We start from the raw sequence: 12,036 nt of genomic DNA on the forward strand, positions 1-12,036 counted from the left end.
CCCTATTCAAGTAAGAAAAAGAATGAATAGGCGTATGAATAGGCTATATTTGGGTCTTTTTCAAAACTTTCCCCTAATGGGATTCTTCGGGACTTTTTTTTCCTTACTCAGGACATATTGAGGATACAAAATCAGTTGAGTTTGCTTCTGTTGCAATTTGTTCAACCTTTTTTCATAAAATGACTGGACTATTTGTGTTTGGCTTCCGGTGTCATTTGCTTCCAGTTATTTTTAGCTGTACAAAAGCTCGTTATGCTACTTGATAGTAAACCGGTATTTCTTAACACATAGCCTACTTTTTAATGTATTATGTTAATTAAACACGCTGGTTTGTAGCGAAAACAGTTTTACAGTTTCTTGTACTTTGATATATTCTTCTTGTTATTTCCCTATAGCGGCTAAATAAATCGGATGTCTCGCACACGTTTCGCGTTTTTCAAATGTATTTTGGCCCATTGGAATGTCCGTAGTCATCATTTCATTGGCGGGTCAGAATCATGTTTCATTGGTCGCCGTCGCACAGCCATACTCTATCATGAGGTTTTATGAATATGAATCTGGTTACGGTACAAATAAGAATATATTAATGTAATAAATCAGTTTCTCTATAAGTTTGGAAGGAATTTAAAAGAAGAGCTGGATTGCGGAGTTTATCGTTTGTCGTCGTTTATCTAGTAAGTGCGTAAAGTCTTAAAATCAGGCTAATGTTGTTGTGGTATAGCAGTCACTTCAGTAAACTACTTTCTGTCATAAAGTGCTGTAGTGCATGAAAAGTTTCAGTTTACTATAGTATAATCTGCGTTCATCATAACTGCTGTCACTCATGTCCAGCAGCAGCAGGTGACAGAAGTCTGCGATGATCAGTAGTATTGATGCTGTTTGTACTAATAGACAGTTTTCCTTCCGCAGGGTTCAACAATGCCTGCTTTTCGCCAGGTCGGGGAGAAACAGCTCCCCAACCCCATTCTGTACATGGCCTGGTCTCCTAAGAGAGATCTTATAGCCCTGGCTAACACTGCAGGAGAGGTTAGATCTTTTATAGACATACACATACCTGTCTTCAGTTAAACCATACTGTTAATGTCAATAGATCCTAATCTGTAGGATTGTATTGGGGGTTCATTAGACTATTCTGTCATTACAGCTTCTCTTGCATCGGCTTGCCAACTTTCAGCGGGTGTGGAGTTTACCGCCCAATGAGAACACCGGAAAAGAGATCACATCACTGGCCTGGAGACCTGATGGGAAAAGTAAACTCAAATAGTATTTCTCTGCCTGATTCTTCTCAGTTTTATTACTTGAAATACAATAAACGTTAACTGAAATAAAATGAAATATAATTAATTATGACAAAAACACAATAAAATTACTAAAACTAACTGTAAAATATATGTACTGAAGTGCACTTTACTCATGAATACAGCATTCATATAATTTATTCGTCTTAATGTACACTTTTTTATATTGCCAATTTGCCATATAGTATTATGCTGCTGCTGATTCATTGCAGATTTGACAAATAAACCCAATCTTTAAAGCAATTTTTAATGTCCTGTTGTTTACAGGAATAAATACAACATGAAGAAAATACATAAATAAATGCCTGCCACATTCTGAAGTATAAATAAGCTACCACTGTCATGTTAAATGATTAGTAACATTGGATTGTTGTCTGCAGTCCTGGCATTCAGTGTGGGAGACACAAAGCAGGTGGTTTTGTGTGATGCAGAGAAGGCAGAAATCCTCCACCTGTTCCCTGTGGATTACCCAGTGTCCTGCATGCACTGGATGGAGGTGCAGGATGACAGCAGGTGTGACTTTTTACATAGAGGGGATCCATTTTCTCTCTAATGATTGCTTGGTTTAATCCATTTTTTTCCCTCTAGCACATTGTCCTTATTCAGCGAGTCTGAAGATGAGTCCAGCCGTTTCCTTCCAAAGTTACCCACTTTACCTAAGAGGTGAGACTGAGTTTCACACATTAAGGAAAGCTTTGGTTTCTCTAGCACAGGGCTGAATGAGAAGTGCTTGGGTCACTCCTTTGTTTTTATATTTTTTAATTGTTTTCATGGCCATTTTCCTTTGTGCTGTGTTTTTGTTCAGCTACAGCACCACATCAAAGATATTTAGGTAAGAGGACATTTTATGTGCTTGATATGCTGATTATTTGTCTTTTTCTTTGTCATACTTTTTTTGATTGGTCATCTGCATGTGCTAATGTGTGTCCATGTTTGTTCTTATGTGTTATTTTGTCTCTTGCAGTGAAGAGAAATCAGATGAAGTCACAAACCTTTTGGGGGAAGTGAGGTCAGTGTTGTAGGCTTTTGACCGGATTGGTTAAGCTTGTTGTATTGTGATTGATGCATGACGTTTATTTGCAGACTTAATGTCTTGGTGGTGGGAGGACCATCTGGATTTGTCGAGCTGTATGCGTACGGCCTGTATAAGATCGCCACGCTGAGTGGAGTAAGATATAAAACATCAAACATGCTTTAATTTTGACCTCACATATATTTTTTCTTTTCAATCATGATATTTCTTAATTAGCTTTATATATAAACAATAGAAGTCTATTGAATGCATTTAGAAAGCCAAGTACCGTAAATGTGTGTATTTGTGTTACAGTATTTTATGTCTGCTTCAGATCTCAGGGACGTGCCGTAGTCTTGGACTGTCTAGTGACCTCAAGTCCCTCTCTGTTATTACAGAGATAAGATCTACAGAAGACAACCCTGAGATACATTACATACAGGTAAAGACTGAAAAATGCAGATTAAAATCTTGTCATTTTTTTTCCAGTATTGTCATTGTCAGCACTGTGCTTCTTGACAAATAAAAGTGTCCATGATAAAAATAAAAATAAAATAATTTAAAAATCCAAATTCTTATAAATGTGAGTGTGACGGTCACGGATTGGCCGCACATTTATTAATTTTATTTATTTATTTAACACATATGTTAAATGTGCGGTCAATCCGTGACCATCACATTATAATGTATTTATAAGTTGTAACTTATAACTCTTTGTATTGTGTGTGTGTGTGTGTGTGTGTGTATGAGTTTTTATGTGTATGTGTGTGTGGTTTAGGTATTCCCTATGTTACTATACTTCTCACAAGTGTAGTTTTACCAGAATTTTGTGACCTTGTTGGGACATTTTCGGTTCCCATGTGGAAAAAAAGCATTATAATACATCATAATACATGATGTTTTTTCCCCCTCCAAAATGTAAAAATGCAGAAAGTTTTCTGTAAGGGTTGTGTTTATGGATAGGGTTAGATTTAGGCACTTGTGTGATGGTAAAGGTTAGGGTGTGTGGGTGTATGTGTGCGCCTGTGGATGTGTGTGTGTGGGTGTGTGCGCCGTCTATACATGCTGAAACAATAACTCCAGCAAATAGCCTCTTTGTAATTATATAAGTACTATATATGTGTATGTAACTGCTATTTATTTAAAGTTGATGAGACCACAGTCAGTTTGCAAGTAAACAAAGTGCACAGTTGAATGACAGCTGTCAGGTTACGTGTGACGTCTCTGCATTGAGAGTGATATCAGTGGATTGACTGTTGCAGCTGGACACTGGGCTGCTGTCTTCCTGTCTGCCTGAGTTGACCAAGATGGCACGCAAGTTTACGCACATTTCCACACTGCTACAGGTGAGTGTCTTACTCAAAGCACCTGTGTTTTACTGTAACTCAATCTTTATGCTCACAGAGTACCTTTCATTCTCTTTCTCTGTCGTTTAGTATTTGCGTCTCTCTCTCACCTGTATGTGTGAAGCATGGGAGGACATTCTTATGCAGATGGATCTCCGCCTGACTAAGTTTGTCCAGGTAAGAGCCCATCACATGGCAGCCAGTCACAAACAAGCAAATATAAGGCATCTGTTACGATGGCATTCATTAGGGCATTTAAACTCTTCATCCTCAATAATGGACTGTGATCCATGGAAGCCATTGCTTGTTGTTTCTTAGAGTTTTAGAAATGATAGTTTGTTTTTTTACAGGAAAAGAACACAAGCACTCAGGTTCAGGATGAGTTTCTGGAGCTACTGTTATGGGGACATGCAAGGTACACACAATTCATAAATGAGTCACACTAGGTATTTCAACGGCCCATATTGCCATTCCACTGTGGTCATAGTGGTGGCAAATTAAAGTTTCTGTTTCATCATTGTGTTTTCATAATTATTTCTTATTGAGTAATGCTTATAAAATTGTACAACATTACAATTGTAAAAACATTAAATATATTTAACATAAAAGCATTATATAATACTATGTATAAATAATAACATTTGTATTATATTATTATGTAATTTTGATATTAAATATAATTCATATATATATATATATATATATATATATATATATATATATATATATATATATATATATATATATTCTTTAGATTGTTTTGATAGCATGCAAGATTGAATCTACTCCTGCATGTGTTTACTCTAAATGGCCAACAGGGGGCAACATATGTTCGCAAATTTATAGCTACAGTCAGAATAGGAAAAAGTACAATCTACAATACATGTCCACAATAGAATATAAAAGAAAGAACAAGTATCCATTTTTTTTAAATGTTAAGATGTGAATGAACATAACACAACAGCTGTGCACATGTCTGGTCTTGTTGAATTCTTGTTGAAAATTTTAGCATACCTGATAATGTGCTGTTGTTATATTTTTGAGTGTTCATTAGCATAACCAAACCAGAGGCTTACATGACAAATGATCACTCTTGTAGAACTGCATATATCAAGCATATATCCTTTTTCCCCTTTAGCCCTGAACTTCAGGCTCTTCTCATGAATCAACTCACTGTCAAGGTAAATCTACCTGGAATTAGATTCACTGCATTAGTTATCCTACTGTCAGTAGCGCAATTATTATTCATTATTACTGTTTGCTTTTTTGAACCACTCAGGGCCTAAAGATGTTGGGTCAGTCCATTGATTCTTCATATTCCAGCATCCAGAAGCTTGTTATCAGTCACTTGCAGAGGTGCGTATTATTCACCAGCTAGAGAATGTTACAGAGCGGCCTGTGCATTGAGTGTTTGCTGTGCACACAGTGGCTCTGAGGCGCTGCTGTATCATCTGAGCGAGGTCAAAGGAATGGCGCTCTGGAAGCAGAAGTTTCAACCTCTCGGCCTGGATCCTGCAGCCATCGAGGGTATAAGACTGACTATTTATAGACCAGACAGTGTTATTTTGCTATTATTTATATACTATTATATTAGTGATGTCATTTCATTTATTACTCAAAGCCCACTTTAAATACTTCTATACCACAGCAAAAATCTAAAGACATATGAACAGTAAGTATTAAAATAAGAACTAATACACAAAATCTACAAGCATAGATAAATACAATTTAAAAAAGTTACAAATAAAGTCTAACAATAGTATTCAGGTACAGAAATGTAATCATTAAATGTAAATGTCTTTGTTAAAGCTGTGTTTTGTTGTATGATTAACATTAATGGCATAGACAGGAGCAGGTATTTATAGGCTGCTGTCACTTTAAGACCAAATGCACGGCCATACAGATCAACTGTGATCCGTTGCACCCCTATATAATATATATTTATAAATATTTTGAATCAGCTTTTATTTAGATATTTTCAGTTTTTGTTTTAATTTTAGTAATGTGCTTTCATAGTTTTGATTATCTTTATATAATTTTCTATAAAGCATTCATTTGTTTTTAAGGTTTAGTAATTCTAGTTCTTTAACTTAAACTTGTTTTATTTCCAGCAAAACAACATTTCTAGCTTTATTTTTAATTAACGGAAACTTTTTAAAATAGTTTTAGTTGTAGTTAACAATAATAACATTGTTATAGACAACTTGTCCGGCCGACAATTAAAGTCATACTACTTAAAATCTTATAAAAATTATAATTATGTTTTTTCTGTAACTAAAAACAAGCAAGGAGAATGAAATATTTATACATTCCCTTTTGTTAATGGTTTAGATGCCATCGTAGCTGTGGGCTCTTTTACCCTGAAGGCCAGTGAACTTTTACAGTAAGTTTAATCTTATACTATCCTCTTTATGTCCGTTCTGTACATGTCGTTATTAAACTTCACTCAAATGCTTGTCTTGATTCCAGAGTCATTGATAAGAGTATGAAGAACTTCAAAGCCTTTTTCAGATGGCTGTATGTTGGTAAGCTGTAGTTTTTGTGAGAGATTTAGCCTTCAGATCAATTTAGTCAAAAACTCCATTACCTAGTCTTCTAAGGGAGCTTTCTAACCACCATGGAACACAAAGTTGACTGATTTAGAAAACAAGCAATGTGCAATTATACTGAATTATTTTTATTGTTACTTTTCGGTATTGAATGAAGTTTATTTATAATCATCATTCTTATTTTAAAGCATTATAGGTACACTCCTGATACACAGGCTGATACAAGTTCATAACAACCTTCACATTTCATAAACGCATTGCAACAAGCTTAGTGAAAACAATCCATTATGGCTAAACAATGCTTGATTGGGCAGCTCACCAGATTTTGGAACAAAGTCCTATTCTTTTGTATTGTATTGTAACAGCTTTTGCTTTTCACAGCAATGCTTCGAATGTCAGAAGATCACGTTCCTCCTGAGCTTAACAAGGTGAGATATCAACATGCATGAAGAGTGAAAGATTGTTGGTGAAGAAAATGGTGGTAAATTTAATAATAATAATTTAAAGAATCATACATTAAAATAAAATGTATATATAATAAATAAATATATATAATAAATAATAAAAAAAAAAAAAAATATATATATATATATATATATATATATATATATATATATATATATATATATATATATTAGGGCTGTCAATTTAACACACTCATTTAATTAATTAGTTATGGAAAATTAACGCCTATATAGGTCATCTTGCCTAGATAAGGCAGTTAGAAGAATGCCCCTAAAATACAAAATATTAATAAAAAATAAAAAAATTAAGATGTGTATATTTCTGCTGTTGTAAATGTAAATATTATTGTGTGTTTCAGATGACTCAGAAGGATCTGGCTTTTGTGGCTGACTTCCTGTCCGAGCATTTTAGTGCTGTGAGTGAATGAGAAACACAATTTTAACACTAAACAAACATTTGGTGAAAGCACATCTCATTTTCTGTTTCCCATTTCAGAATGAGGAGCTGTTTGATCGGAAAGGGAAGTATTTCAACGTTGAGCGTGTCGGACAGGTACGGAAACTTCTTACACGTTCTTACACAAGAAGGGAATTCATAACATACTTGGTCTGTTGTTTATTTTGCAGTACTTGAAGGATGAAGATGAAGACTTGATATCTCCACCCAACATGGAGGGCAACCAGTGGGTGACATTTGTAAAGCAGAGCACTCATCTAAAAGGTAAAATCAAACACCTTCTTCCTTTATTAGATCACATCACTGCTAATGTGAACTTGTTGTTTTGGGGGAAAAATAAAATTGAATATGAGAAATGTAATTAATTACGTGTATGTTTGATACTTCTTGTGTTGCAGACAGTCCGCTGCTCTTCCCCACTTACCCACAGAAGTCTTTGCATTTTGTCAAGAGAATGATGGAGGGGTTCATTGATCTGTGCTTACAGAAACCAGCCGTCAGTTACACACACACACACCCACACACACACAAACAAACATTACTACTCTTTCTTTATCTCCGTAAACACTGGCACTACAACAGTTGTACATGTTCTGATTTGAAACGTTTTTCCCATTTAGGGCTAAACAACTTTTGTTTTCAGCTCTTTATTATGGGTTGAGATAGTTTGAGTCAGTGTCAATTTCAGCCAACCAGAATAACAATAAAACACGAGCTGCAATATGAGGGCCTATTATATTTATAGACAACAAAGAGGCTTGTCATATTATTACCTCCCCTCAAAAATTTACAACCTTTTCTCTTTCATAAAATGGACATCCTCCCATCCTGTTCTCTTTTCCAGAGGATGCTCTAACTTGCCTTCTTCTCACACACAAACTCCATCCACTAATGGTCTCCAGCACATATATAACATAAGCATTAACTACATTAACTGGATTGTTTCACCCTTCCTGCTGAGCGTTCTTTTCCTGAGCACTAATGCGTCTGACTCCTTATCATATGCATGTGTGTGTTTTTCAGGAGGTCATCGGGCATTCAGTAAAACAAGCTGTGTGTTTACGCTTGTACACTGTTCCTGAGAGGTAATCCATTGTTTAATACTTGTTTAATAGTAAATATGCTCTAGTGACTTATGATTGCTAATGATTTGACAGGAAATAACAGATTGTTTGTATTTTGTTTTGCTGTTGGAATTATAATGATTTCTATACTGTTTTTTTGTTTTGTTTTTTTGATAGCTCAGAAAATACACCAAGGCTGTTTGAGCTGCCTTCACTGTAAGTGGACTACTTATATTCCTGTAATTTATAATGGTGAATTTTGTGGTTGTAGTGTCTGTCAATACTGTAGGGTTCATAATGTAATTACAGTCTGCATATGTAATAACAGTGATTTTTCTAAAGATGATGATGATGATGATGATGATAAGAGTGTGTTTTAATGCAGGTGGAATAATAAGAAGGCTGGTATGCATTACGTAGTGTTCTGCATGCCAGAGATCTCACCCTCTAAAATCTATATTCTGAGGAGAGCAACAGACCCCAACAGGTAAACATGCCTCTTTTGTTGTACATTCAAAAAAATGTACGTTACTGTTTAATATATTGGGGTCAGTTATATTTTTTCAAGGATACATTAAATTGATTAAAAAGAGAGAAAAGACATTTATAATGTCACGAAAGATTTCTTTTTCAAATAAAAGGTTTTCTTTTTAACTTTCTACTCATCAGAGAATAAAAAAAAATGCATCATGATTCCCACAAAAATATTAAGCAGCACATCTGTTTTCAACATTGATAATAATAAGAAATGTGTCTTGAGCAGCGAATCATCATATTAGAATGATTTCTGAAGAATCATGTGACACTGAAGACTGGAGTAATGATGCTGAAAATTCAGATTTGCCATCACAAGGAATAAATTACATTTTAAGATATATTAAACTATAAAACAGTTATTTTAAAATGTAATAATATTTCACAATATTATAGTTTTTACTGTTACAAATAAATGCAGCCTTAATGAGCATAAGAGACTTCTTTCAAAAAAAAAAAAGTTTTTTAATCTTGCTGACCCCAAACTTTTGAACAGATGTGTATATAGTAACTAAAAAAATTGTGACTCATAAAGTTAGTCTCACATCAGTGACTCATTGGTTTGAATCTGGTTGACTGGTTTGAATGAACTCTTATGACTGTCATGAATCGATCTAGAATCTTTTGGGAAAGAAGCATATAGCATGACTGAATTTGTGTGTGTGTGAATAAGGTCTGTCCCTAATGGTCTGGTGGCCCTGAACCTCAGCACTCCTCTCAATTCTAGTATAGAAGATGAAACGCCTGCACCAACTTCTACGTGAGTTCATTTGTGGAAATAACATATTATGAAAATATTGCCATTATTTAATCTTTGTATCTGTGAATGACTGAAAAAAATTGTGTTTATTAGTGACTGCTCGTACAGTTGCCTTGATGCCCGCTTTTATGATGACGAGACATTGACGGTGGTATTGCAAAGTGTGGAAGATGACGAAAATAAGATGCGCATCCTTACTCAGCTTCCTCTAAACTCTGCTATGAGCTGGGATGAAGAGTTCACTTGGGACCTTACCCTCAGGTACAGCACACTTGTTGATTTCCACCAATCAGTAACCTTTCGTTCTGTTGAACTGTAAGTAGTAGCAGCATGATGCATATATTGCAGTAGTTCCAGTTCCAGCGATATACTAGATTGTAATACGGTTATGCTTAGCTTGGCTCGCCCCTATTGAATGTCCTGAATTAGCACTCTTTTGATGTGGTGTGTTTTAGGCTGGAGCAGCAGACTGAAGGAATCCCAGTACAGGGTCTGGCCTGGGGAAACCAGAGCAGAGAGATGGACAACATCAAGGCTCAGTTTGTGGCAGTTAACGGGATCCGCAAAGTGGCCTGCGTGGTAAGACTCTACAGCTTGAGGACATTTTTAACGATTTAGGGAAATAGTTTACACTTAAATGTATCTGATTAATGTATGAAAGAAGTTAAAACTGATGTAGAAATATGTTTTTAAAAACGGCTGTATTTAGAATAATTAATGACAAACTGTTTTATTTTACTGAATTATTGAAAATGAATGTAATATTGCTGCCTTTAATGTGCATTTAAATCTCAATAATTGAATTATTTCAAAAATAATTAATAATATAATTATTTCAAGAAATCAGAATTAGGAATTCAACTCGTATAGCATAGCATGTAAATGTTAAATACATTTCTTGTCTCATCTCTCTCATCAGCTCAGTGCCAATCTGAGACACATACGTGTGTTTGAAATGGACGCAGAGGAGGAAGAGGAGGAGGAAGAGCGTGCTGATGAGTCACAGGAAATGAGCTCGGACCAGGACAGACTTGAGGAATCAATGACTACTCAGAGTGACGCCGGGGAAGGTGGAGATGGAGCAAGAGGGGTTGAGGATGCTCAGGTGACAGATCAAGGGTCAGGAGACATTTTGGATGACACTGCAGGGTCAGATATACTTTGAACTCTTTTTGCCCTGAGATCAAACACGTTATCCACAAATGAACTATGGACTCCTCTACTATTCCTGTACTTTATGTATTAAAAAGTATTTCGTGACAAAGATGAGCTGATGAACATTTCACGTTCTCATTTGTAAATAAGTAGATTTACTGTTAAAAACCTTGGGTTTGGATCAATCAAAACTTTAATGTGTCAGTGTCTTCCCTGGTGAATGGAAAGGCTTTTTTTATGGTCCTATGGGCAAAATACTTCCAGATGCACACTATCAGCCTACTGATATGACTATTGGGATTTTTTTTTCTTTTTTTTTTTACTATTATATTGGGGGTTCCTGGGTTAGTTGGTAGTCTGTGGTGGTGGCCCCTGGGTCTGCAAAGGTTGAAAACCCCTGCCCTAGGACAATAATAATCTCTTAGCCTTGCTGTCTTGCTCACCTGGAACTTAAATGACTGGAAAAACGTGAAGTTCAGTCAAGGCCAGGGATTCGTGAGTAGGTCTGAGTGAACATTTTAAGGTTCTAATCCAGATTTATCCCTCTGTACAAGAAGATAAATCCTGAAGTGCTTGCAGCGGTCCTTCTGGCTGATACCATTCGTTCTATGTTAAAATGATGGGCTGTGAGGAAATATGGTACATGTCCAAACAAGGCCAAACAAGGCCAAAATCAACTGTGACATAAAATTATTTTTATGTCACAGTTTTCTTCCCACAAACAATAAGAAGATTTCTGTCAGAGATGGTTATGCCATTAAACATCAAGAAATTTCCAAGTTTCATTGGAAAGTGAAACCATAACAGAGAACAAAAATCTAAAGACACTATATAATTTCAGCATGCATCTCAAAAACAGCCAATGCAAATTTTAGATGCAAACTTTCTAACATGCAAAGATTTAGTTATTTAGCCTATACCTCATAGTGTGTGTTGTTCAGGTACTGTGTTCAACCTATTCAAAAGTAAAAGTGTATTTTTTAGTGGAAAAATAAATTATTAAAAGAATTCCTTAAATATTTAAAAGTAAAAGTAAAAAAAAAATGAATATCTTAAAAAAGAAAAGGATTCCAGAAACTCTTTAAATTTTTTAAAAATATATATTATTTATTTATTTAGTACTCAATTTCTGCCAGATAAAATATTTTAGAGCTTTGCATTTCAAGTAAAATGTATATTTATTATACAAAAATCTCAGGGCTTTAAAAAAATATTATTAATTTACATGGCTTTTCCATTTTGTATTTTTGGAGAAAAACAACTGAGCACCTGTGACAGTGGGAAATTTGTCCATGACTTCATATTTTTTGATTCGGGTTTGTGAATGTGTTTTGCACCATATTCACTGCAGTGAAAATTTGAGTGAATGAGTTTCTTAATTTGTGATTCATACAATA

At 35.1% G+C, this 12,036-nt stretch overlaps 1 protein-coding gene across 2 annotated transcripts; it reads left to right on the plus strand.

Moving 5' to 3' along the window:
• The first annotated feature begins 497 nt into the window (after nucleotides 1–497).
• On the plus strand, nucleotides 498–10,748 carry anapc4 (anaphase promoting complex subunit 4). Of its 2 annotated transcripts, none has more exons than XM_084090464.1 (29): nucleotides 498–674; nucleotides 910–1,026; nucleotides 1,145–1,250; nucleotides 1,679–1,811; nucleotides 1,887–1,961; nucleotides 2,104–2,130; nucleotides 2,263–2,307; nucleotides 2,382–2,466; nucleotides 2,645–2,752; nucleotides 3,573–3,656; nucleotides 3,747–3,833; nucleotides 4,007–4,071; nucleotides 4,795–4,837; nucleotides 4,936–5,012; nucleotides 5,083–5,183; nucleotides 5,988–6,039; nucleotides 6,126–6,181; nucleotides 6,587–6,633; nucleotides 7,029–7,085; nucleotides 7,166–7,222; nucleotides 7,297–7,390; nucleotides 7,525–7,622; nucleotides 8,150–8,211; nucleotides 8,368–8,406; nucleotides 8,576–8,677; nucleotides 9,398–9,484; nucleotides 9,578–9,745; nucleotides 9,940–10,063; nucleotides 10,404–10,748. In XM_084090464.1, the coding sequence occupies exons 2-29, from the start codon at nucleotides 919–921 to the stop codon at nucleotides 10,647–10,649; spliced, it is 2,433 nt and encodes an 810-aa protein (XP_083946590.1). In that variant the 5' UTR covers nucleotides 498–674; nucleotides 910–918; the 3' UTR covers nucleotides 10,650–10,748. The 2 variants fall into 2 exon arrangements, with proteins under 2 accessions (XP_083946590.1, XP_083946591.1); XM_084090465.1 differs by having other exon boundaries at nucleotides 537–674; nucleotides 2,110–2,130.
• The last annotated feature ends 1,288 nt before the right edge of the window (nucleotides 10,749–12,036 follow it).

The sequence above is a fragment of the Abramis brama genome (assembly GCF_963993115.1).
Source record: "Abramis brama genome assembly, chromosome: 18".
In the NCBI taxonomy this organism is placed as follows: Eukaryota; Metazoa; Chordata; class Actinopteri; order Cypriniformes; family Leuciscidae; genus Abramis; species Abramis brama.